Source organism: Crocuta crocuta, unplaced genomic scaffold (genome assembly GCF_008692635.1).
Source record: "Crocuta crocuta isolate KB4526 unplaced genomic scaffold, BGI_CrCroc_1.0 scaffold367, whole genome shotgun sequence".
Classification (NCBI taxonomy): Eukaryota; Metazoa; Chordata; class Mammalia; order Carnivora; family Hyaenidae; genus Crocuta; species Crocuta crocuta.
In genome coordinates, this window is record NW_027527936.1 from 5235478 (window position 1) to 5261615 (window position 26138).

General features: G+C 41.3%; 1 protein-coding gene and 1 long non-coding RNA gene across 4 annotated transcripts; one reads left to right on the forward strand and one right to left on the reverse strand.

Annotated features, from left to right (window-relative positions):
- Nucleotides 1-390: 390 nt before the first annotated feature.
- PRDX1 (peroxiredoxin 1) lies at nt 391-15426 on the reverse strand. 3 transcript variants are annotated; one of them, XM_077752113.1, is made up of 6 exons: nt 15204-15426; nt 12320-12436; nt 9698-9851; nt 9198-9320; nt 7951-8081; nt 391-735 (listed from the first exon to the last, which is right to left on the reverse strand). In XM_077752113.1, exons 2-6 carry the CDS (start codon nt 12423-12425, stop codon nt 650-652), a joined length of 600 nt encoding a protein of 199 aa, XP_077608239.1. In that variant the 5' UTR covers nt 12426-12436; nt 15204-15426; the 3' UTR covers nt 391-649. The 3 variants fall into 3 exon arrangements, with proteins under 3 accessions (XP_077608239.1, XP_077608238.1, XP_077608240.1); XM_077752112.1 differs by lacking the exon at nt 15204-15426 and adding an exon at nt 14960-15048; XM_077752114.1 differs by lacking the exon at nt 15204-15426 and adding an exon at nt 14821-14925.
- Nucleotides 15116-26138, forward strand: LOC144221569 (uncharacterized). Its single transcript, XR_013332108.1, has 3 exons — nt 15116-15187; nt 15890-16278; nt 25298-26138. It is a non-coding gene; the product is annotated as an uncharacterized LOC144221569 (long non-coding RNA).

Genomic DNA, 26138 nt, shown 5'->3' on the forward strand with positions numbered 1-26138 from the left:
TTCTGATCTTTTACAGAGCCAGTACCAGGCATTTAGTTTAAAGCCAAGCTTCAAGTACTCATGCAACCCTCCCAATAGGTATAAAGGTAAATGTCCAAGTAATCTCATTGGGGCCTCCATCTGCAACCTGCAACTTATGCTTCACCTATAGGACAAACTGCAGTGCTTTGACCAACACTGCAGCAGGTCTTGCTCTTCTCCCCCAAACGTAGTGAAAATGTTAACACCTTGGTTCAGTTCCTTTCCTGTGTCTACTTGCAATCCCTCTACCCAATATAACTTTCTGTTTCTGAGGCAGCTATCACCCTCATTTGACCCTATAAAGGGAAAGCAGAGTTAATTCCTCTAAAAATCAAAGCTAATGCCCCTTAAAATGAAGACACAACAAGGTCTCAGCTCAAGTTTAATGGAAACAACAAAGATCAAAAGTGATGCCCCACTGCTGTACACATCAGTTGGCTTGCACCATACCACAATCTCTTCAGAGGAAGAAAGGCTGGTCTCCCCAACCCCCGCAGGAAAGGCCTGTCCTGTCCCATACCACATCTGCCCTGATCTAAAGTCTTGTGTTTTAAGCATGACAATAGTACAAAAGAGATTTTGTTTTCATGGCCACCCAATGCAGCCTGGCCCTAAAATGGCCCAGAGCTCACTTCTGCTTAGAGAAATATTCTTTGCTCTTCTGGACATCAGGCTTGATGGTATCACTGCCAGGCTTCCAACCAGCTGGGCACACTGCCAAGAGAAAAGTACTATCAATTAATAACCTGCTCAGTGGTTGAGTTCCACCCTACTCCCATGGACAAAATGGCTCAAAACCAAATCTGGTACCTTAAGAGGCTGAACACTCAGGAACCATGATGCTATGCTACCATCTGAGATCATTCAAGCCTTTTAGTACAAAGCTAATTACAATTATAATTTAATCCTCACGACAGTCCTACTGCTATGATACCTAACTTATTCATGCAGCACTTGTAATTTAAAGAAATTTTCAATTGAATGCTTTGGTCTAGAAATAATCTGCCTAGTGCACATATGGGGGGAAAAAAAGATTTGTTAACAGCAGGGATTGGATTAATTGGTATTTGTATTTCCTAAATTATTTTATGTATGCCTCATTACATATGTTTAAAGATATTTGTTTTTAATGTTTTATTTTTCAGACAGGGCATGAGCAGATAGAGAGAGGGAGACACAGAATCCAAGCAGGCTCCAGGCTGTGAGCTGTCTGCACAGAGCCTGACATGGGGTTTGAACTCACAAATTGAGATCATGACCTGAGCCAAAGTTGGACACTTAACCAACTGAGCCACCCAGGCATCCCTTTTTAAAAATCTTAAATGCTCTTCAATAAATGGTGCTGGGACCAGCTACACTTCCACATGCAGAAGAATGAAGGTGAATCCCTGCTTTACACTACATTAAAAAAAAAAAAAAAAAAATCAACTCAACAATGGATCAACTTAAAGATAAGGGCTAAAATCAAACTCTGAAGAAAACAGAACTTCACGACCGTGGACTTGGAAATGTATTCTTAGATAGGATTATAAAAGCACATGCAACAACAAACAGATAAATGGGACTTAATTCAAATTAACTTTTGTACAAAGGACATTTTTTTTTTAGTTTATTTTCATTTATTCTGAGAACAAGCAAACGCAGGGAGGCAGGGAGGAGCAGAGAGAGACAGAATCCCAAATAGGCTCTGTGGTGTCAGCACAAAGCTTTATGTGAGCCTGGGACTCCCAAACCTTAAGATCGTGACCTGAGCCAAAATCGAGAGTCAGATGCTTAACCGACTAAAGCCACACAGGCGCCCCAAAAAGGACATTTTTAAGAATTAACATATAGAATGAGAAAAAAATATTTACCCATCATGTATCTGAAGAGGGATTAATATCCAAAATGTAGAAAGAATTACCACAACTCAAGACACCCAGTCAACTCACCTGGGTGACTCAGTCAGTTAAGCATCTGACTCTGTTTCAGCTCAGGTCATGATCTCATGGTTCCTGAGTTTGAGACCCATGTCAGGCTTGTGCTGACAGTAAGGAACCTACTTGCAATTATTTTTCTTCCTCTCTCTCTGTCCCTCCCCGACTCACTGGGTCTCTCTCAAGATAAACTTAAAAAAGAACTCCCACAACTCAATAAAAGACAACCCAGTTCAAAATGGACAAAGGACTTGAGCAGACATTTCTCCAAAGATTCACAAATGGTCAATAAGCACATGAAAATATGGTTGATATCACTAATCATTAGGGACAAGCAAATCAAAAGCACAATGACACCCCTTCACACTCACAAGGCTATACAGTATTGAAAAAGAAAAAGAAAAAAAAGATTAAAGACTAAACATTTGCAAGGTTGTAAAGAACGCTTGATATTGCTGGTGGGAATGTTAAATGGTGCAGCTGCTGTAAAAGTTTGGCAGTTCCTGAAAAAGCTAAACAGAACTACATGACCAGCAATTACACTTCTAATGTAAATACTCAAAATAAATGGGAACAAAAGATCCAGACACCTGTTCACTATTATTAGCAGTATTATTCACAATGGCCAAAAGTTAAAAACCCTGTGTCCATCAAGAGATGAATACACAGTATGATATATACATAAAATGTAGTATTATTCAGCCTTAACAAAGAATGACATTTTGATACCTACTGCAACACGAACCTTGAGAACTTCAAATATATTATGCTAAGTGAAAGAAACCAAACATAAATGGACAAATATCATTTCACTTACATGAAATATCTAGAATAGGCAAACTCATAGACACAGAAAGCAGAAGCTACCAAGGGCTGGAAGGAAAGGGGAATGGGGGGAGTTATTACTTAATTCTACCTATTTGGGATGATGAAAACATTCAGAAAACATTGGTGATGGATACACAACATTGTGAATGTAATTAATGCCCCTAAATTGTACACTTAAAATACCAAATCATGCCACACTGTTATTACATTTAAAATCTAAAAACTTAGATGGGTGTCTTGATTGAGTATAACTCTTTATTGTGGCTGTCTTGGTTGAGTATCTGACTATTGTGGCTAAGGTCATGATCCCAGGGTCATGGGATTGAGCCCTGTGTTGGGCTTAGTGCGGAGTGCGGAGCCTAANCATACCAAGAAATAAATAAGCTAAATAATGTAAACAAAGCTAGGAGTGTGTAAAATAGTTAACACTAAGCTACTGCTTCTGATAGCCCTTGGAGGATCTGAAGATAGCAACCAGTTTGCCTCCTCAATGTTCTTTAACTCTGCCAAACGGGACAGCCTGAAATACAAAGGGACAGGACCCCCACTGAAGGCCCTACTTGTTTCACTAAGTAACTGCCTTCTACCCCATGCTAAACAAAGGTCGGAGTTTGAATCTTTCATACATTTATGCAGAAGGCATAGCTTTCAACCTTTTCCTACAATTCTGAGCCAACAATGCTCCTTGGGCTAACCTGAGGAGAAAAGCAAGGGAACCAATCTCAGATTTTTCACTTCCATTTGCTATTCCATCTTCTAGGAGACATGTAGTCACCAAAGTCCAGTAATGAAGCAGTAAGTCTCACATGCTCAAAGTGAGAGAGGGGGAGCCCCCTTCAGTCCAAGGATATCATAGCCTTAGAGGTCACTCAGCAACTAGGTGCTAGAACAAAGTATATATGGACCAGCTCCCATTACTTTCCTGAAATTTCCACTTGATTGTTATAGTTATTACCTTTAGTAGCACCAAGGGTGAAAATACAAGTCCCTAAGCATAAAACAGCTACAGAAAAAGAAGAGTAGCAAATAAGCAAAGACCAGGTGAGAGCCAGCCAAAAATTTGACAGCAGGTGTGGACAGGGAACCAAAAAAATTTGGGTCTTAGAAAACATAACCTGGGGCACCTGAGTGGCTCAGTCAGTTAAGTGTCTGACTTCGGCTCAGGTCATGAGCTCACGGTTCACGGGTTTGAGCCCCACATTGGGCTCTGCGCTGACAGCCAGCTCAGAGCCTGGAGCCTGCTTCAGATACTGTATCTCCCTCTCTCTCTGTCCCTCCCCTGCTCATGCGATCTCTCTCTCTTCAGAAATTTAAAAAAAAAAAATTTATAATTAAAAAAAAAAACAGCCCAGTTATAAATTATGACACAAAGGTAAGAATAACGAACCAGGAAAAACCTTGCCAACTTATTCTCATTGGCAGTAAGGGCTCATGGCACTTAAGAATGTATCAGTTAATGGGCACCTAGGTGGCTCAGTCAGTTGAGAGTCTGACTTCAGCTCAGGTCATATCTCATCATTCACAAGTTTGAGTCCCTGGTCAGGTGCTGTGGTGACAGCTCAGAGCCTGGAGCCTGCTTCAGATTCTGTGTCTCCCTCTCTCTCTGTCCTCCCCTACTCACTCACTCACCCTCAAAAATAAACAGTAAAAAAAAAAAAAAAAAAAAAANAAAAGATTAAAAAAAGAAAAAGAACATAACCATTATCAGTGACAAGACAGAAATAACCACAATTGCATGTTTCACTCATACCCAGCAGTGTTGGTTTTTTCAGAATATGGAGTACAGGGGAACTGGTTGAGTCCCACATAAACCAGCTTTCAAAATACCATCAATCTCCAAGGAGAAAATGACAGTCATGGTAACCTCAGTATAAGAACTTTCAAAACAGCCCTCAAGAGGGACTTTTTTAGCATTTTAATAACAAAAATTTTTTCTAAAAAGGGTAGCTGTGAATTTGGATCCCAGTTTCAATATTTACTATGAATAAATACTGTGTTTAAGTATTGGTTTATTAAATAAAATAACAATGTAGGTTCTTAACTATAGAAAACAAACAGGGTTATTGGAGGGAATGTCGGAGGGGGGTAGGATATGGGTTAAATGGGTGATGGGTATGAAGGAGGGTACTTGTGAAGAGCACTGGGTGTTGTATATAAGTGATGAAACTAATGTTATACTATGTTAACTGGAACTTAAATAAAAACTTGAAAAAATAGGAATATGGGATATACAAATACAAATAAAATTGAATTACATTGTATGCCTAAAACTGTTACAGGTCAATTACATCTCAATAAAAAATAGAAAAGTAGGGTTACATGCCAAATAACACAATGTACCTCATATATATTTTTGGTATTCACAGGCTCCCAAATGGTAAGTATCTTATAAATCATAAAGGTTACACACAGAAAGTGGTGCCTGCTCTAGTGGAATGGGAAGAAGAGTCCAAGAGTCTGAAGAAGCAATCTTCAGTTATGAAAGCTTGGGTTCAGGTCTTGCTTATATGCAAGGTGCTAAGAAGTCCAGTAAAGAGCTTTGCCACACTCCTCAACTACTTGTCCTTGTGCTAAATCTCATCCCCCACCAGGAGGCAGTCTCAGCAGCCTTCAAATCCACACAAGCTTCTGCAAATGGTGCCTTAGGGTCTGTGCTCACCCAAACTACCACCTTTGGGTACGTCTAAGAGACACCACTAATTCCAATTCTTTAACAACTTCCACGTGTTTTATTACAAGATCAGAGCTGAAAAGGGCCTTAGAAAACAGTCTACTATTTAGAGAAAGAAAATGGAATATTGTTAAGACAAATTTATTGAAGTACACTTCTGCATTTCATCTGACATCAGTAGCACTTAATCACAACTATCTTGTCATCAGGGCACCTGGGTGGCTCAGTTGGTTAAGTACCCTACTTGGGGCTCAGGTCATGATCTCAAGGTTCATGGGTTCAAGCCCCAAGTCTGGCTCTGTGCTGATAGCTTGGGGTCTGGAACCTGCTTTGGATTCTGTCTCTCTCACTCTGTCCCTCCCCTGCTCATGGTCTTTCTCAAAAATAAACATTAAAAAAAACTTAAAAACAAAAACTATCTTGTCCTTCTCATCCTCAATTACATTAAGCTTGGAAAGGTGTGTGGTTCAAGATCTCCATCCCCTACATAGCCAGCACTTGCAGCCTCAGGAGCTAAGTCCTTAAAAACTAACTCTTAGGATAAGGTTGTTTCATTCCAGCAACAACTATACCCCAGTGAGGGGGAATAAGTAAAAAAGCTACAGTCTCGTGGCACCTGGGTGGCTTAGTTAAGCTTCCCACTCTTGATTTCAACTCAGGTCATAGTCTCAAGGTCGGAGATCGAGCCCGCATTAGTCTCTGTGATGATAGCATAGAGCGTGATATAGAATCCCAAACAGGCTCTCTCTTTACCACTTCCTGCTTGTGCACATGCTCTCCTGCTCGCTCTCAAAAGTAAAACTTAAACAAACAAAAAAAACACCTAGAGGCACCCGAGTGGCTCAGTCGGTTAAGCATCCGACTTTGGCTCAGGTCATGTCACAGTCTGTGGTTTTGAGCCCTACATCGGGCTCTGCACACAGTATGGAGCCTCCTTGGGATTATCATTCTCTCCGTCCCACTCTCTCAAAAATAAACTAAAAAAAAGCTACAGCCTTACAAACTCAAAAGCTGTAATCAAGTGGTTCAGTACTTTATCAAAAAGGAGATGGGGCACCTGGGTGGCTCAGTCGGTTAAGCGTCTGACTTTGGCTCAGGTCATGATCTCGCGGTTTGTGGATTTGAGCCCTGTGTCAGGCTCTGTGCTGACAGCCAGCTCAGAGCCTGGAGTGTATTTCAGATTCTGTGTCTCCCTCTCTCTGACCCTCCTCTGCTCACACTGTTTCTCTCAGAAATAAACATTAAAAAAAAATTTTTTTTTAAAAGGAGAAAAGTACTAATGCTAGAGAAATAGGGGAAAAAAAGCCTATACTCTGTAAAATGCTAGGTAAAAACCCTAAATTGAATCTTAGTGATGTTTAGACTCTATAAGGTCAGTTTAGTGTCTGACTCTTGATTTTGGTTTAGGTCATGATCCCAGGATCATAGAAATGAGCCCTGCACAGGCAGAGAAGGACAAATATCATATGTTTGCACGTATAGGAGGATTAGGAGGAACTTGACGGAGGAACAAGGGGGAGAAGGGCGGAAATGGTGGGGGAAAGGGAGAGAAGCAAACCATGAGAGACTCTTGAATGCTGACAAAAACTGAGGACTGATGGATGTGGGGGGGGGGATGGGCATGGAGGAGGACACTTGTGGGGATGAGCACTGAGTGTTATGTGGAAACTAATTTGACAATAAACTATTAAAAAAAAGATATACAATAAAAAAAATGAAAAAAAAAACTAGAAAAAAAAAAAAAGAAATGAGCCCTGCAACAGGCAAGAAGTTAAGCATGGAGTCGGCTTCACATTCTCTCCCCCTCTGCCCTCTCCCCCACTCACATACTCTCTAAAAAAATTTAATTAAAAAAATTCTTTTATCCTCATACGTCTAATGAAGAACCTTGATATTTCATTTGAAACCTTCTATCCCTAACCCCTCTTCCTAAAAGATTTTACATAAACATTTACAAAATTTATTTGCAGATTGTAATTCTTCTGGACAGGACAACCACACTATACAATAAAATGTTTTATTATTTATTTTTTAGAACGTATTTTAAGAAGACAGAAATGTTATTAGCTTATTTGTCCATTGTTCTTTTTTCCAAAATTCAAAACTGGTCTTTATCTTTTTTTTTTAAACACAAATGTAACAAATATGGACCACAGGGATTAAGCTCCTCTCCTAATAAACAAGAATGGCATGCTTTATCCCTAGATATAATTCTCAAGCCTTTTGTTTTGCCCTTATATACCTATGAAATCCTCCTGCACTCCTTTAATAACTTAAAGGTTGCAGCAGTGACTCTAAATGAGCAGGGCAGAAGCTAGAATGTGGAGCTGGAACAAAAACCTTTTTTTATTCTCCTCCCCAAGCTTTTCCATTACCTCACCCCCACAATCCAGTATAATGCAGAGACTTCAATACCTTGGAGAAACAGATTTTTCTCATTTGGTAGACCTTGTTCTTGCTATCTTTCCTATCCTACCACCTTCCATTGTCAAGTGACCAGGTGAATTGGCTTACCTTCCCCATGCTTGTCAGTAAACTGGAAGGCCTGAACTAGTCTCAGAGTCTCATCAACAGAACGGCCGACAGGAAGGTCATTTACGGTGATCTGTCGAAGGATACCTTTATCATCAATGATAAAGAGGCCCCTGGGAAAAAGAGATTGAAGGTCTGAGAGAGATGCAGTACCAGTTTAGAAACTGCTTTGTTAGAACAAAGATGCAATGGAAATGAAAATGTGCTGGCCTCCCAGACTTGCACTGGCTTTGCCTCTAATGAACCCCCCACCTCCAACCCGTGAAACAAAATGAGGGGCACCTGGCTGGCTCAGTTGGAAGAGAGTGACTCTTGACCTTGGGGTCATGGGTTTGAGCCCCATGTTAGGCATACGCATAAGGAAGGAAAGAAGGACAGACAGAGAAAAAGGGAGAGAGAGAAAAGAAAGGGAGGGAGATTAGATCATCATGCTATACACTTTAAACTTACATAGTGATGGGGGCTCCTGGATGGCTCAATTGGTGAAGCTTGTGACTCTTGATCTCAACTGGGAGTTTTGAGCCCCACGTTCAACATAAATACTACTTAAAAATAAAATCTAGGGGTACCCGGGTGGCTCAGTCAGTTAAGCATCTGACTTTAGCTCAGGTCATGATCTCACAGTTTGTGGTTTAAACCCCACGTCAGGCTCTGTGCGGATAGCTTGGAGCCCAGAGCCTGCTTCGCATTCTATTATCTCCCTATCTCTCTGACCCTACCCCACTCGTGCTCAGTCTCTATTGCAAAAAAATAAACATTTAAAATAAACAAAATCTAAACAGGGGCGCCAAGGTGGCTTAGTTGGTTAAGGATCCCACTCTTGATATCAGCTCAGGTCATGATCTCATTGTTCAGGAAACAAAGCACCGCATCAGGCTCTACACACTGAGCATGCTTGAGATCCTCTCTCTCCCTCTTTCTGCACCTCCCTCACTCTTTCTGCACCTCCCTCACTCTTTCTGCACCTCCCTCACTCTTTCTGCACCTCCCTCACTCGTGTGCTCTCTCAAAATAAATTTAAAAATTTAAATATAAATAAGTAAAATTTAAAAAGCTAAAAATAAACTTAGTCATGCAGGTCAATTGTTTCCCAACAAATTAACTGGGGGAGGGGAAACAGTTAACAACAAGAAAGGAATCTATAGATCAGGGCCCTACCTTTCTCCAAATAAAAAAGGCCCTTAAGTCAATCAGATAATTTTGAGGAAAACCCCCTGGTATGTATATACCTGAATGAGATGCCTTCATCAGCCTTTAAGACTCCATAGTCCTGAGCAATGGTACGCTTGGGGTCTGATACCAAGGGAATGTTCATGGGTCCCAGTCCTCCTTGTTTCTTGGGTGTGTTGATCCTACAGCAAAAGCCACACATACAAGCACATTCATTTAAACTCACATATAGCAAAAGCATTAACTGTATCTATTCCTTCCCTTTTTCAACATTAGTAATGTAATCTAATCTAATCCCCAAAAGATTTCAAACTTTTTCCAGCAGTAAAGTGAGTGCCTGAAGATAGTTAAGATCACCAGCGTACACTCGGCTACAACCCAGACTGCTTCTCCTTTGCTGTCAGGTAATAAAAGAGCAACAAGAGGAAGTTACAGCCTTTGCACTCCTTATCAGAAGCCAAAAGGCAATACTGAGCAAACCTATTTATTACCAAAGCCTCCAATCCCATTTGCGGCTTAGTTTCAAAGTTCATATGCAAAAGTTGACCAAGAGTTTTACCACGCCAGGTGACAGAAATGAGAATCCACAGAAGCACCAATCACTTGGCAGTTGAGTTTCTTAAATTCTTCTGCTCTGTCACTGAAAGCAATGATCTCCGTGGGACATACAAAGGTGAAGTCAAGAGGGTAAAAGAAGAACACAACATATTTTCCTAGGGAGGAAAAAGTCACAAGTTTACCTTTGAAACACACTTCCTTGCTTTATAAAGGGCTCCTGGCTGCCTCAGTGGGTGGTGTGTGTGACTCGATCTCGGGGGTTTTGAGTTCCAGCTCCATACTGGGTGCAGACATTACTTAAACATAAAATCTTGGGCCAGCTGGGTGGCTCAGTTGTTAAGCATCTGACTCTGGCTCAGGTCATGATCTCAAGGTTCAGGAGGTTCAAGCCCCACTTCAGGTGAGCCCCGCTGCCCTCTTTCTCTCCCTGCCCCTCCTGGGATCCTCTCTCTTCCTCTCTCTGCCCCTCACTAACTTGTGCCCTCTTTCTCTCAAAATAAAAAAGCAAAATATTTTCAAAAAATAAAAATCTAAAGACATTTTTCTGTGGAGAAAAAAAAGCCTTTTTATAGAAAACAACTGCTAACCACCAACACTCAACAGATGTCTCCTAGCAATTACTTTTCGAACATCTTGCAGCAGGAAATCCTCCACTAAAAAAAGTTCCTTTCGGTTCTATGCTTTATTTTCCTGCCTCCCCATTAGCTGCCAATTAGAAAATAAACACTGTTCAGTCCGATTTTTATCTCCAGGTAGTTAAAATTAGCACAGGCCACTGGCTGGCTCAGTCAGTTGTGCCGGACTTCAGCCTAGGTCATGATCTCCCCATTCCCAACTTGGAGCCCCGTTTTGGGCTCTGAGCTAATAGATCAGAACCTGAAGCCTCTTTCAGATTCTGTGTCTCCCTCTCTCTCCACTCCAACTCACACTTTGTCTCTCAAAAAAAAAAAAAAAAAAAAAAATTAAAAAAATTTTTTTTAATTTAGCACAAACACCAAGTTGTCCAATGAAGAAAAGCAAAACCAAGGATGCAATTACCTACTAGATAGCCTAAATGCTAATGCTTACAATTAATGCACAGGAGAAGCTCAACTACCGGATTCTGTGCTACAAGGCAATAAAGAGACAAAATCACAACAAAACAAAGCCTTTTGTGTTTCTCTTCCACAATGAACCACATCAAGGGGACAGGTAAGGTTTAAATGATCACCTGAATCAGGCTCCTAACAAGCCTAATAGGAAAAGAAAAATTTCTTGAGGCAAAAGTTCCAAAAGTCCTGATATGTAAGAGGATCTCTAGTGTAAATTTCACTGAAGTCACTCAGATTACCAACAGAAGTAGACAGATCTTCAACTGACCAAGCAGCCTTTCACCACACCTAATAGGCAGACTTATTGAAACAGTTCCAAATCTTCACTCATTTCCAGGTAGCTACAAGGTCTGAAAATCAAAATAAGCTGCTCCTTTTGACATTTACTCTGAAGATCAAAATCAGTAGAAACTCACTCATCTAAACAACCTCTCCAGGGCTTTGCCTAACAAGCACTTTGAAACCTCAGCAGGTCAAGCCCTGGAGGACAGAGAGCAGCTCTTTCTAAACCCTTGGGCCAGGGTCACCTCCCTATGGTGCTACTTATCCTGTTTGTCAGAGGAGCTTCCCTCTATAGGGCCCCTCTTACTTGCTTCTCATTCCAAACAAGTGCACTATGTTAGGAAACCTTTAGTCACATGTTCCAAGCAAAAGCTGAGTCTTAAGAACTAATTACTACACCACTAAGTAAGGCACACTTAACACCTGAGTTTCAGAATTCCAGTTCAAGGAATTTGCATCAACTAACTATCCCAGAAAACCCAACTGTTCAACTGTTCCAGGACTGTAAGGTTTTAAAAAACAAAAACATAAAAAACAGTTCATTAGAACTTGCCAAGTGTTTGTGTGAAACTGTAACAGGAAAAGTTGTTCCAACTGTACTATCAACTCTTCTCCTGGGGCAAAACAGTCAAGGGAATGTACCTAAGCCTTCTGCCTAATAATATAGCAGCTGTGATATACATATTTCATAAACTTAACAAGCAGCTTACGCTCCAAAACTTGAGCTTTCAATGAAGTACTGAAAAGATCTCCAAGACAATACAATGGAGTACTGAGAAGGTAAGTGAGCTAATCTGTCCAGACATAATGAAGCATGGGATTTTTTCCACAGCAGTCTGAACCTAAAATATCTACCCCTGTGATCAAGGTTGATAATCACTACTTCACTTCAACATGGAGGTAAACAGCCTTCTACCCTAAAGACAGTGACCTAGAATATATATCATCTTACAATCAAACAGAACAGATACAGAAACCTAATGAGCCACCTTAGATTGTAAAATTGTTCAATTTTATGGTTTATTTTTTTTAAAGCAAGTGAGCATAGGCAGGGGAGGGGTAGAGAGAGAGAAAGAGACACAAAATCCAAGTCAGGCTCCATGCTCTGAGCTGTCAACAAAGCCCAATGTGTGGCTTGAACTCCTAAACCAGGAGATCATGGCCTGAGCCGAAGTAGGATGCTCAACCTGAGTCACCCAGGCTCTCCTAAAATAATTCAATTTTAATGAATCTAAAGTAATTACTCTTACCTTTGTAGTCAGATAGACTAATGTCTTTGAACTGGCCATCTGGCATAACAGCCGTGGCTTTGAAGTTAGGGGCAGGATGCCCAATTTTGGCGTTTCCTGAAGACATCTTACTATCAGCTGAAAAAGAAAGGGAGGAAACGAGTTAGAAAAAAACCTCATTTTTTTTAGATAACCAGCACACTTCATCTACTTAGAAACTTAACTGTAAAATGATAAAAAGATTTGTCCAGTAGCCCTGAATGTATACATTAACTTTTACATTAGTAAGGAGCATAAACCGCACTTTCCATCTTTTGAAACAAAACCAGATACAGGTCTGAATATCGTTTTCACTTAAATACAGCAATTTTTTTTTTTTCTAGGAGAGAGAGAGAGAGACAGCGTGAGCAGGGGAGGGTCAGAGAGAGAGGGAGATACAGACTCTGAAATAGGCTCCAGGCTCTGAGCTGGCAGTCAGCACAGAGCCTGATGCGGGGCTCGAACCCACGAACCGCGAGATCATGACCTAAGCGAAAGTCGGACGCTTAACCGACTAAGCCACCCGGGCGCCCCAATACAGCAATTTTTTTATAAACTGAAATAACTTCTATTACTTTTTCTGAAATAGGATTTGTGCAAAGGCCATGTTCTTCTGTATTTTTATTATACAGAAAAAACTAAGGAAAGTTCACCCCCGGAACCAGAGCCCAAAGAACAATGCCACAGAGTGATTCCTACAAGTGGTCATGTTGCTCCCCTTTCCCTTGACTGCACCTTCTTCTACCTTCATAATTCAGTAAGCACACTTGACCTTTCTCCAGGTATATTTGCCCAAGAGAGCACACATCCTAAAGCCAATTCAATTTTTTAAGAGGAAAGGCCAGGATTCTGGCATCTACTAAATTCTGAAACTTTAGGAGTCGTGTTTAAGCACTTTAAGTCTTTTCAAAAACGGGTTTGTAACCTCGGGGCCAGGAGAACCAAGAGTCTTGCTAAAAAAGCAATGTTGAGCAGTCCCTGGGTGGCTCAGTTGGGTAAGCATCCGACTTCAGCTCAGGTCATGATCTCACGGTTCATGGGTTCCAACCAACCCTGTGTCCGGCTCTGTGCGGACTGCCAGCTCAGAGCCTGAAGCCTGTTTCAGATTCTGTCTCTCTCTCTGACCCTCCCCTGATCACGTTCTCTCTCTCTCTCTCAGAATTAAACATTAAAAATTTTTAATTAAAAAAATTAAAAAGTAAAAAACCAATGCTGCAATGGATTCACCTAAGTCAACATAAAGATAAGAAAAAATCTAACCTAGTAAGCTATCAGATTGAAATCCACAAAAAGCTAATTTTCCAAGTCCCAAAGTTTTTTGGTGCATAGTACCACAACCAAAAAAAAAAAAACCGCTGAGAGCATCGAGCACTAAAATTTTTTTTTTTTAATGTTCATTTATTTTTGAGAGAGTGCATAAGTGACGGAGGGGCAGAGAGCCCGATAAGGGGCTCGAACCCACGAACCAGGAGATCATGACCTGAGCCAAAGTTGGACGCTCAACCTACGGAGCCATCCAGGTGCCCCAATCACTGCAAACTTTTTACTCCTTAACACCCTTAACAAAAAAGAGGCACCTGGGTGGCTCAGGCGGTTAAGCTTCCGATCTGCTTTGGATAAGGTCATGATCTCCCCGGTCCGGAGTTCAAGCCCCGCTTCGGACTCTGCTGACAGCTCAGAGCCTGAAGCCTGTTTAAGATTCTGGCTCTCTCGCCCGCTCTCTCTGCCCCTCCCCCACTCGCGCTGTCTCTCTCTCAAAAATAAACATTAACAAAAAAAACTTTTAATAACAAAAAACTAGTAAGGCACGCTCCAATTTGGCGACTAAATAAATATATAGGGTGTGACCCTAACGTAAAGGACCTTCTCGTCCAAATCTGCTTTTCCAGGCGGCCCCAAGTCCGCCAAATTCCAACTCAGCGGGGAAAAGGCTGTTGGACCTCAAGCGCTTTGTGGACCTCCTCCGAGGATCCGCCCCAAAACTTCACGGGCAAAAGCCACACTCCTCTTCTGATGCCCTGCTGCCACTCCCATCATCACCCCCAACGTTAACACTTGGGAAAGCAACAGCAAAAAAAAAACAAAAAACAAAAAAACAAAAAAAACCCAAAACCCGCAGTCTTCACAGAGACATTTGGGACCACCACAAACCCTATTCCATAAATGAAAAAAATAGAAACTGGGAAGGGAATCTTCGTATCAGAAATTCCACATCTAGTAACCAGCGTTTACCACTACCACACAACGAGCCTCAGGTCAGTTTCCAGGTACATTCAGGTACATTCTAGAAGCTTCCCGAACCCGCCGCGCCCGGAAGGAGGCTGGCTGAGAAGAGCCCACCACTACGAGTCCGCCTCGTCGCCATGCCAAGCCAATGAGCGCACTCTGCTCGGGTTGCCGAGGGAAGAGGTAACTCGAACCGACGTTAGCTTCGGGGTTTAAACAGGCCCCCCCATCTCTAAACAGGGCCCACTTACACGTACCACTAACCACTCTCGAGCGCTCCACACCTCGCCCAGCAGCCTCCCCCGTCACAGCAACCCAAACTGAGTAGGGTAGGTCCTGGGGTGGGTGAGAAAAAGGCGATAACGGGAGAGGGGGAGAAGAGGGAGGACTTCTTACCAGCACTGAGACAAAAAACAACAAAAGCCAGTCAGGAAGAAGACGCGTGAAACACGCGGGAGGCGCTGCCTTTATAGCCTGTAGGGCTCTCGCGAGAGTCGGAGAGGGCCGGGGGTACAGGAGGTGGAGAGAGGAGGGGGATCTGGTCTGAGCCCCGCCCCGATCGAAAGCGCCCCGCCAGAATGACTCAGCACTTTCTCTCGTTGTGGGCGGGCTAGGGCGTGTAAGGTAAGAATACCCCTACCTTGCCACCGACGGTTGGGGTCGGAGAGCTGAACGCGACGGTCTCCAAATCCAAATTCCTCGGTTAATCTGGATCTGGGAGGGGGGGCCTTGCGCGTCTTGAGCTCGAGGCCCAGAACAGGGTCCTGTTGCCGTCCACGGCGGATCACGTCTGATCCATACCAAGCACTGAAAACTATCCGAGTATTTCTCAAAAATAACCACCCCGATCCCAGCAGCCTCTGCCCTACTGCTGATTCTCGGTATTTAGACAACCTCCTTAACTGTTCTGATTACAGGATTACTGCTTTCCTTCTCCCATTCACTCCTCCCACAGCTGCTGGAGGGAATCTTTTTGAAATCTGATCGTTTCACTCCTCTGATTTGTGGTTTTAAAAACTGGGGTCTCTGCTGCTTCGGATTCTTGTCTCCCTCTCTCTCTGACCCTCCGCTACTCACGCTGTCTCTCAGAAATAAATAAAAAACATTAAAAATTAAAAAAATAACTGGGGCTCTGTAGTCAGTTTCCTCAGTTAAAACTCAGTCATTTTATGTGTGGCCTTCAGGCAAGAGCCGTACTTTCCTCACCTATAAAATGGGAATACTGTTTATTCTTTGAGATCATCTTAGTAGCTTACTTAGCACAGTTCCTAGTTATTATACATTAGAATGTTAGCTGTTATTATTGTAATTCTTCCTTGCTCCTAGATTGATTGTAATACCCAGAACAATGAGTCCCTGTTTCAAGACTTCAGGCTTTTGTTCAAGTATGAAGACTGTTCCCTCCTAGTTGGCCTAGAGAAAATGATTTTCAAGACTCGGCTGAAGCATGACTTCCTCTGAAACTGTTCCTGACCTCGGCTCATCCCCAGAATTCCTCTGAAGCTGTTCTGGCTTTTGCTCATCCCCAGAATTTACCATTCCATCCTTTCTGTCCACACAATATCCTGATACCGAAAAGCTATACAAAATATCTCTTAAGCTATTTTACATGTTTACAGGCCTGCCCCTACTTGCTAGAATTTCTGGAAAGTAAGGTTTGGGTTACTTCCATCTCTGTGTCCCCAAGACACAACAGAGCACCTAATATAAAATAGGTGTGTGATAAATATATTATATCCCCTTTCTGCTCCCATCTCCACTCCCCCATCCTATTATAGCAGGATAAGAAATGGAAATTGCAGTGTCATGTTGGTTGAACATCTCAAAATGTTTTGGCATTTATCCTACCTTGCAACAGTAGTGATTTCTTTGGGTTTTTTTTTTCACTTCTCAGCCTGAGGTTGAACAATATTTGGCCATTATTCATTTCCTTCTGGAGGCGCAGGGGAGATATAGAAGTTCATAGCTTAATAGTGGATAGTTATTGCTGTGGGCAGTTAAACTGCCCAGGGCAGTAAAACACAGTCCTACTTCAGCCAGAAAAAAAAAAAAAAAAAGACCGTTTATTTTATGTAGCCCTGGACTAGGTATTTGGGCTTACTTGTCTCATTCACGAACCAAAAGAGTTATCCTGGCCCAAGCAAATCTTAACAGCCTATCCCCATGGAAATAAAAAACTGAGGGTGCATGAGTGGTTCAGTTGGTTAAGTGTCTGACTCTTGGGTTTCGGCTCAGATTATGATCTCACGGTTTGTGAGTTTGGGTCCCAGATGAGGCTCCGTGCTGACAGTGCAGAGCCTGCTTGGGATTCCCTCTCTCCCTCTCTCTTTTCCTCTCCCCTGCTCACGCTGTCTCTCTCTCTCAAAAATAAATAAATAAACTTTAATATATATAATTTTAAAATATATATTATATATAATTTAAAAAATAAACTTTTATATATGTAATTTTTTAAGCATTTTTTTTTTAGTGTTTATTTAATTTTGAGACAGAGAGGGACAGAGCATGAGCGGGGGAGGGACAGAGAAAGAGGGAGACACAGAATCCGAAGCAGGCTCCAGGCTCTGAGCTGTCGGCATAGCAACATGGGGCTCAAACTCACGAACTATGAGATCATGACCTGAGCCGAAGTCTGACACTCATCTGACGGAGCCGCCCAGGCGCTGCTATAATTTTTTTTAAAAACCTGAAATAATACCAGGACAGTGTTCTGAAAAGAGAAAAAAATCTGTTGAACACTTGTCTAAGTAAGTGACTATGGAATCTCTTTCCTCAGAACGGCAGATTTGGAAATGGGAACAAGGGGTCTTTCTTCTTTATCCTTCTACAGTACCTAGTACATATACCTCTATCTCTAGGTTTATACATATATCATTGTTTTGTCCTTCCTTACTTAGCAGTGGTCTGGGAAGGATTTTACCTGTTTTATTTATCTTTATAATACTAGACCTAGGCCTAGTAGTATCTGGCCTAGGAGGAATGCTCAATTAATTTTGGAATGTACTAAAGATTTTTGAGATGAGAAGTTAACTTATTTGAACTATGTTTTAGGAAGATGACTCTAGGAGCTGTCTGATATGTAAAATAATGACTGGGAGAAAAGCAGCAGAGACCCACAGGAGAAGTCTCAGAACTGTAATAGGACATTGGCAGCAGGATGGGATGAAGGAAAGAAAAAATATTTCTACAGGCCTTGTATTGGATTTAGGGTGAGAAGAAAGAGGAAATCAATCCTTCAATTTGATTCCTTAGTTTCTTATCTTGCTGACAAAGGAGTAATGTCATGGGGTACCTGGGTAGCTTAGTCAGTTAAGCATCTGACTTCAGCTCAGGTCATGATCTCATGGTTCATGAGTTTGAGCCCAAGTCAGGCTCTGTGCTGATAGCTCAGAGCCTGGAGCCTGCCTCAGATTCTGTGTCTCCCTTTCTCTCTGCCCCTCCCCCGCTTAGTCTCTGTCTCTCTCTCTCAAAAATAAATAAACATTAAAAAAAATTTCAAAGGAGTAAGGTCATTTACCAATGACATAGGAGATACTATAGGAGAAGCAGGTTTGAAGTTAAAAATAATGGCAAACAAGAGTGCCTGTGTGGCTCAGTTGGTTGAACGTCCAACTTCAGCTCAGGTCGCAGTTTTGCAGTTGTAAGTTCAAGCCCCACATCAGGCTCCCTGCCATCTGCTGTCAGCCTGAGACTGTCAGGCAGAGCCCTCTTCTGATTCTCTGTCCTCCTCTCTCTCTGCCCCTCCCCTGCTTGTGCTCTCTCCCTCTCAAAAAATAAATAAAACTTAAAAAAAATAATAATGACATTTATTATTGTTTTACAGACAAAATGCCTGATGCCTAAAGAATTTAAATAAATTGTCTGAAGTCACAGCTAAGAAGTGTTGGGCCAGATACCATCCTAGGCAGCAGAACCATCAATGTATAATATGCAAATGTGACATTTATATAGATTATAATGTAAATGGTCCCCTCTGGAGTTGTGCCTTACTGTGGTCTGGCCAGGCTTTGTGATTCTGGAGTCCACTCTATTACTATACTGACTCCTTGCTTTATTTTATTTCATTTCACTTTATTATTTTTAAAATTTTATTTAAATCCAAGTTAGTTTAACATGTAGTATAATAATGGCTTCAGGAGTAGAATTTAGTGATTCTGTGACTCCTTTTTTTTTTTAAAGGGATCCTCTTTTTTTAATTTTTTAAAAATGTTTATTTCAGAGGGAGAGAGAGACAGCATGAGCAGGGGAGGGGCAGAGAGAGGGGGAGGTATAGAATCCGAAACAGCCTCCAGTCTCTGAGCTAGCTGTTAGCACAGAGCCCGACGCGGGGCTCGAACACCCAAACCATGAGATCATAACCTGAGCTGAAGTCGGACACTTAACTGACTAAGCCACCCAGGCACCCCATTGACTCCTTTCTTAATGGAGAAGATAAGCAGTTTGGTTTGAGGGAAACGACACTAAGATGCTCTTCAGACATCCAAGTAGAGGTGTCCAGAGGTCACCATTGGAGATGTAGATTTGAGAATCAACAGCACAGAAGTTTAGTTATGTATTTGTTATTCTTCTATTTACAGGAGGCCTATACTTTGCTAGACATGCAAAAATGAATAAGACACCATGTATTCAGGTGTTGAAGGATCACTAAAGAGTTAAGGAGAAGAAAAGTGAAGGAGGAGTTCCGAGCAGAGAAAATAGTAAAAGAAGTAGAAAACAATACAGTGTGTTTGGGGAAGTACAAAAAATTCATTATTAGCAGAATGTAAATGCCAAAGACTAGAATGTAGAGACAAAAAACACAGAGATTGGTTATGATGTATCTCATAAGCCAGGCTAAGGAGTTCAAATTTTATCCCAATGGGTAAAGTTAAAATGGAAGTATAGAGAGAAATTCAGAGTTTTAAATAAAAGAGTGACTACACTGGGGGCATCTGGGTGGTTCAGGCGGCCGTGTGTCCAACTTCGACTCAGTTCATGATCTCACGGTTTATGAGCTTGAGCCCCGTGTCAGGCTTTGTGTTGACTGCTCAAAACCTGGAGCCTGCAGTCTTCTCATATTCTGTATCTCCCTCGTTCTCTGCTCCTCCCCTGCTCATGCTCTGTCTCTATCTCTCAAAAATAAACATTAAAATAATTTTTTTAACTAAAAAAAAAAAGAGAATGATCACATTGGGTTGTATTATTGATCATCCTGGCAGCTGAAGAGAGAACAGATTTAGGGGACCAAGAAAACATGGGATAGGGAGAAAAATAAGGAAGGTATTGCCATGACCAGGGAGAAGAGGTGGAGAACCTGAATGAAGGCAGTAGTGCAGAACATGGAGAGATGGGATTTGAGGGCAGTTTGCAAAATCTGAGCATCAGATATAGGAACTGAAAGAGAAAAGTCAAGAATGAGTCTCAGGGGAATTAGGTGAAGTGTGGTTTGCCTCTCAGACATGCAGTGAAACAGAGTTTGGAGGAGATGATAAAGACCTCACTTTGGGGCATGCTGAATTTAGCATTCCAAGGGGGAGATGGCCAGTGCGAAGCTAGAAATGTGGAAACTTGTGCCTATTTTGTTCACATTATAACCCTAATACTTAGCATGGTCTATAGCACATGATAGACACAATAGGTATTTTTAAAATAAGTTAATGAATTATATTTGTTGACATCACTCACAATAACAAGGATACTTAAAACTCTGGGAGTAATGAAAACCTGTAGAGAGAGGTAAGGCAAGACCAGGACCTCAGAGAATTTCTATGAGAATAGGAGGAAGTACAAAAGCCATTAAGAGCAACCAAAAAAGAATAGCATTTTGGGGCTGAAGGGTGTTTCATGAAGATGGGTTGTTTATACCAATAATAATTTCCTTTGGTCCCCACCATTAGCACTTAAGTGTCCTGCACCTGGGAAAGGGTAACAACAGCAAAAAGAAATGGTTTGAGAAGTCAAATAGTATACATACAAACTGCCACCTGTGAAATTTACTTAGTAAGTTTTCTCTAAAATCATTTAAATGAAAAAATATATATATATATATCTGTTACTATCTGGTTGCTGAAGACATTAGATGGAGCTTTGTTAGGAAGAATTGCTTGGTGTCAGGGCAGCAACTGAGAAAATGCTTGCATGAATCATATTTTGCTCTATTTCTTAGAAGTGAGGCCCTTAAAATTTTTTCTCTGCCAATTCAAGTAAGTAAGGCTCTTTGCTGGGTGAAGCATTGGTTTCCAGCCTAGTTCTTCAGAAGGATCCGGCTCCCTCCACCTAGTAGGTTAAAGTAGTATTCTCAAATATTAGTAACATGAAGTTCCTTGTGAAGGGAAAAATATTCTTGAGGAACTCCAAAGTTGGCTTCATTTCTCAAATTTAATTATTTAACTTTTATTACTTTTATTTCATTTCTTTCAGACTATCTAGTATTTTACTTTTTTTAATATATATTTTTAAAACGTTATTGATTGATTTATTTATTTACTTATTTATTTTAGAGAAAGAGTGTGAGAGGGGAGGGGGCAGATGGAGAGACAGAGAATCTTTATTTTTTCATGTTTATTTATATTTATATTTGAGGTGGGGGGAGGGGGAGAAGCAGAGAGAGAGGGAGACCATCTGAAGCAGGCTCCAGATGGAGATCATGACCTGAGCTGAAATCAAGAGTCAGACACTTAACTAACCAAACCACCGAGGCACCCCAGACTCCAATATTTTAATAAGTTGCCCTAAAATGCAATATTGAAAAATATTTTTTTAATAATTTAGTGGCACCTGGGTGGCTCAGTCGGTTAAGCGTCCAGCTTCAGCTCAGGTCATGATCTCGTGGTCGTGGGCTTGAGCCCTGCGTCGGGCTCTGTGCTGGCAGCTAGCCAAGCCTGGAGCCTGCTTCAGATACTGTGTCTCCCTCTCCCTCTGCCCCTCCCCTGCTCACGCTGTCTCTCTCTCTCTTTCTCTCTCTCTCTCTCTCTCTCTCAGAAGTAAATAATACATTCGAAAAATATTAATTTAAAATACTATCTAATGAAAATGTTTTCATTGTTAATTACTACTACTCTTGCTGCTGATGAATTATTGCAAGTTAAAATATACAAGATGAGACTCCTCAAACAATACTCTCTACGAATATGGTCCTAATGCTATACTGCATCTCCTCCTGGGTTCTGTATACCTATACTGCCTACACCTTGCAATGGTGTCTCAATTCTCCCCCAACCTTTCTCCCTTTAAGCTAGCATGAGACATTTGTTCATGAGGTGTTCTTTGACATCATCTGGCCATCACTTAACAAAGCATTAGTTAGCTGATTCATGAACAGCCTTTGCCTCTTCTTCATAGCTAACTAGATATACCAGATAAGGCAATTCAGTAGAATATAAAGCAAATGCCCTGCAACAGTGATCACTTTAACATTAGGAGTTGCTAACCTAATAACAGCCTGCCATCAACTTATAAATCATTAAAATTAAACCTATAAACCATTAATGTTAAACCTATAAACCATTAAAGCTAAATGCCTCCTTGTAATTGTAATAACAAACGAAATCATAGAAATCAAAATCACAGAACGGTATTCAGTTATGATCACATCCAGATGATTCAGAACATGTTTATTTTTATTGTTTTAAATTATCACTGAAAGAAAAAATTACATTTAACAGTTCTCAGAGAATACTTGAACCCTTAAATTTATAAGAATTCAATATATAAAATTAGATTTGGGACACATAAAGCCCTACAGATACCGAGCTGGGGAAAACTATTATCAAGGATGATGTTTGGGGGCGCCTGTGTGGCTCAGTCAGTTAAGCATCTGACTTCAGCTCAGATCATGATCTCACAGTTTTTGAGTTAGAGCCCCATGATGGGCTCTGCTGACCTTTGAAGCCTGGAGCCTGCTTCAGATTCTGTGTCTCCATCTCTCTCTCTGCCCCTCCCCCACTTGCGCGCTCTCTCTCAAAAATAAATAAACATTAAAAAATTTTTAGTATGTTTGTTAGACTTGAATACAGCTGCAAGTAACAGTTTAAACTCAAGTAACAAGCTTAACCAAATAGGGATTAATCTTTCCCATTGAACGAGTAAGTAGTGTAAGGCTGTTACAGTGATTCCATGCTGCTATGAGGGACCCAGACTTTTTTTTAACTTTTTGTACCGAAACTCCTAGTATGCAGCTTTGGTTCTTACGATTACCTTATACTCACAAAATGCTCTTCTTCCAAAAGTATACCTGTATTCCAGGGAGATGGACAAGGCAGCCAGAAGAGGGTTGGGGACTATAATAAGGAAGCAAAGCTCTCCTAGAATCTCTCAGTTTAAATATTTCCCGGAACTATGTCACATGGCTCCTCCTAGCTCTAAGGGAGGCTGGAAATGTGTCTATTAGTTAGGTATATTACCACTCCTAACAAAATCAAGGTTATGTTAGAAAGAAAGAAAGAGAGAAGGATATTGGATAAACAACTAGAGTGATGACCTTGATGGAATTTGAAAGGAAAAACTTGGGATTCTGAGTGTGTCTATGTAAACGTGTTAAAATGCTAGGAAAAAAAAAAAAAAAAACCTCAGCTACTATTTGTATATTCTACCCTTGAGAGAAATGGCCCTTTGTTTTACTAAACTTGCATTATATCTATAAGGGCCTCTGTGTCATAGAACTCTAGAGGGTGATATTCACTTTATGTGTTCCATGAATAGTGCCCCTGGAATTGGGTAACACAGCAACCCTATTTGTGGTAATGCTTTTGGTATTGCAGACCTTTCATGGAGTGATATAAAACTCTTGGTTACATGCATGATTAAATATTTATGCACTATTATGTCCTCAAAATAATAGAGAGACTTAGACCCTCAGAGTTGGAAGAAACCACAGTTAAATAATTTAAAATGAATTTCCCACCATGTGCCATGTACTCTTCTACACCCTCTCCTCTGTGCCCTGCACTCACTAAACATGGAGCTTAAAGTCCAACTTCGTACCTATTACCAGAATCCCTTCTTCAGTAGGCCTAAAAATCCCTGGGCTTTGGCTTGCACACTTCGATGATAACTGACTTGGAGGTGTTCCTATTGGTGCTCTCTAGGCTGTGCGTGACCCCTAGAAGGGCACAGCAATTCAGATGCATAAAATGACTATAGTATTACTTATATAGAATATAGTGGAACTGTCTCCCTGCCTTGGCTTGCTCACCAAGTCAGGGTAGTTTGTTATACAAAGATAACTGAGATCCCATGTAACTCCCCGCAGCCTCAGTTTTCTCTTCATGAATATGGTATGACAGTGTTATCTCTGGCACAGAGTAAGTGCTTAATACTAATCATTATTATGATCATCATCGTTATCATCATCTGTGTCAAAATTTGTGGTCTTGCCTCCAATCCATCATTTGAATCCATCAAAAAATTAATGAATTTAAAGTTTGTTTGTTTTTTGAGAAAGACAGAGACAGCATGAATGGGGGAGGGCCAGAGAGAGAGGGGAGACAGAGAATCCCAACCAGGTTCTGCACTGTCAGTGTGAAGCCAGACGCAGGGCTCAGACCCACAAAACCATGAGATCATAAGCTGAGCCAAAACTAACAGCCAGACACTCAACTGACTGAGCTACCCAGGCACCCCCCACAATTAATGAATTTAAATAGCTCTTTACCTACTCTTTATTTGAACTTGTTTCCTTTTTAAAAAAATTTTTTTTGGGGCGCCCGGGTGGCTTAGTCGGTTGAGCGTCCGACTTTCGCTCAGGTCATGATCTCGCGGTTCGTGGGTTCGAGCCCCGCGNGAACTTGTTTCTGAGACTATATTGACTTCCACTCATTTCTGGGTTTTATTTCTACAAATCTGACATCCCAATTCCTACATTTTCAGTGATTCCAACTTTAAATTCAAGTATGGTTTGGTATTTGCTATTTTTCTGTCGTCCTGTTTTATACTGAACTGGTATTTATAATTTAAAAAGGTACACATTTAATATATTAAACTCATTTTTAGACTCCAGTTTTCACCCTCTTGCACCTAACTAGAAAAAGAATCAAAGTGTTGATTTTTCTTCTCGTCCTCCATCTTCCTTCTCCCCTGTTATAGAACTAGAATGAACATACAGATCAGTTGAAACCAGAGCAGTAAAGGGGAAGTCCGTCAGGGCATATCAGTAAACTAGCCTAACAGCAAACTTGTAGGCTACGTTTATACAATTAAAGTGGGCTTTTACCTCTAGTCACTTGATACCTTAGGAACTACCACTCAAATCCTTTTTTATCACCCCCCCCCCAAAACAAATCCTTACAAACATAAGTTTTTATCACTTATTCCCAGCATCAGTGCTACCAACATTCTGAGTCTGATAATTCTTTGTTGGAAGGGTGGAGGGCTGTCCAGTGCATAACAGGATATTTAACAACACTCTGCCCTCTAGATGCCAGTAGCAACCCCCCCCACCCCCACCCCCCCACACATTACCAAATGTGCTCTGGGGGACAAAATTTCCCCAGGTTGAGCTAGAGAAAGTCAAATAAAAGACTTGAGGACTCCTAGCCTATCTAACCTTCTGGCCCATTTGTCCTGGCTGGTAGGGTCTTCTCTGCCTAGAAGCAGGAAAAAGAAAATTTACCTCTTTCATGTATTCATACTTCTAGATATCTTGGCCAAAGCTTCCAGAGTCCCTTGAATGTCAGTAGCACTGCAATTAGGTGAGTAATGATGTTGAGACTAGAAAAGCTCACACCCATTGTAATGACTCTGGCTTGTTCTTCTCAGGGCCACTGTGCCGTTGACAGATGGGAAAGAAAGAAAGACCATGGACAAAAGGCTCTGAGAAATCATACCTATGGAAAAGAAGAGCTTTACCTCTGGGCAAGAAGGTTTCACTGATTCATTCCCAGCCTCAACCACACCTTTAACCGCAAAGTAGGATCCCGCCTTTCACGGCACCCTCAGTCATGTTCCCTTAGCCCCTCTGTGAGCTGTAATTCTGCAACTAAAGGTATCTCCATATTCTCTCCTCCCACCTTCCCCAGAGGTACATCAGGGCTGACAAAGTAGACCCTAATCTGAGAACTCTAAGACCAGAGTGGGAGAAGAGTCAGGGCTATCCCATATGGCTGAGCAGTTTGGGCAACTGACCAAAGAGGTTAATGGAGACCTGCCCATAACTAGATCATCATGTATGGTTTGCCAAGCTAGGATAAAGGACCTTTTCTAATTCTGAGGTAATATAGAATAAAAAATTCTGGTTCATAGCAGCACTCTCAACAATAGCTAAAACATGGAAAGAGCCTAAGTGTCCATCAACAGACGAATGGATCAAGAAGATGTGGTTTATCTATACCATGGAATACTACATGGCAATGAGAAACAATGAAATCTGGCCATGTGTAGCAACATGGATGGACCTTGAGGGTGTTATGCTGAGTGAAATAAGTCAGGCAGAGAAGGACAAATATCATATGTTTGCACGTATAGGAGGATTAGGAGGAACTTGACAGAGGAACAAGGGGGAGAAGAAGGACAGAAATGGTGGGGGAAAGGGAGAGAGGCAACCATGAGAGACTCTTGAATGCTGACAAAAACTGAGGATTGATGGATGTGGGGAGGGGGG

Coding starts and splice junctions, on each gene's coding strand:
- PRDX1 (XM_077752113.1), bottom strand. CDS start 12,425: ATGTCTTCAGGAAACGCCAAAATTGGGCATCCTGCCCCTAACTTCAAA. Junction 9,321..9,697: donor CATTTCTGTCACCTGGCGTG/GTAAAACTCTTG, acceptor CTTTTGCTGTAG/GATCAACACACCCAAGAAAC. Junction 8,082..9,197: donor GATGAAGGCATCTCATTCAG/GTATATACATAC, acceptor TCTTTTTCCCAG/GGGCCTCTTTATCATTGATG.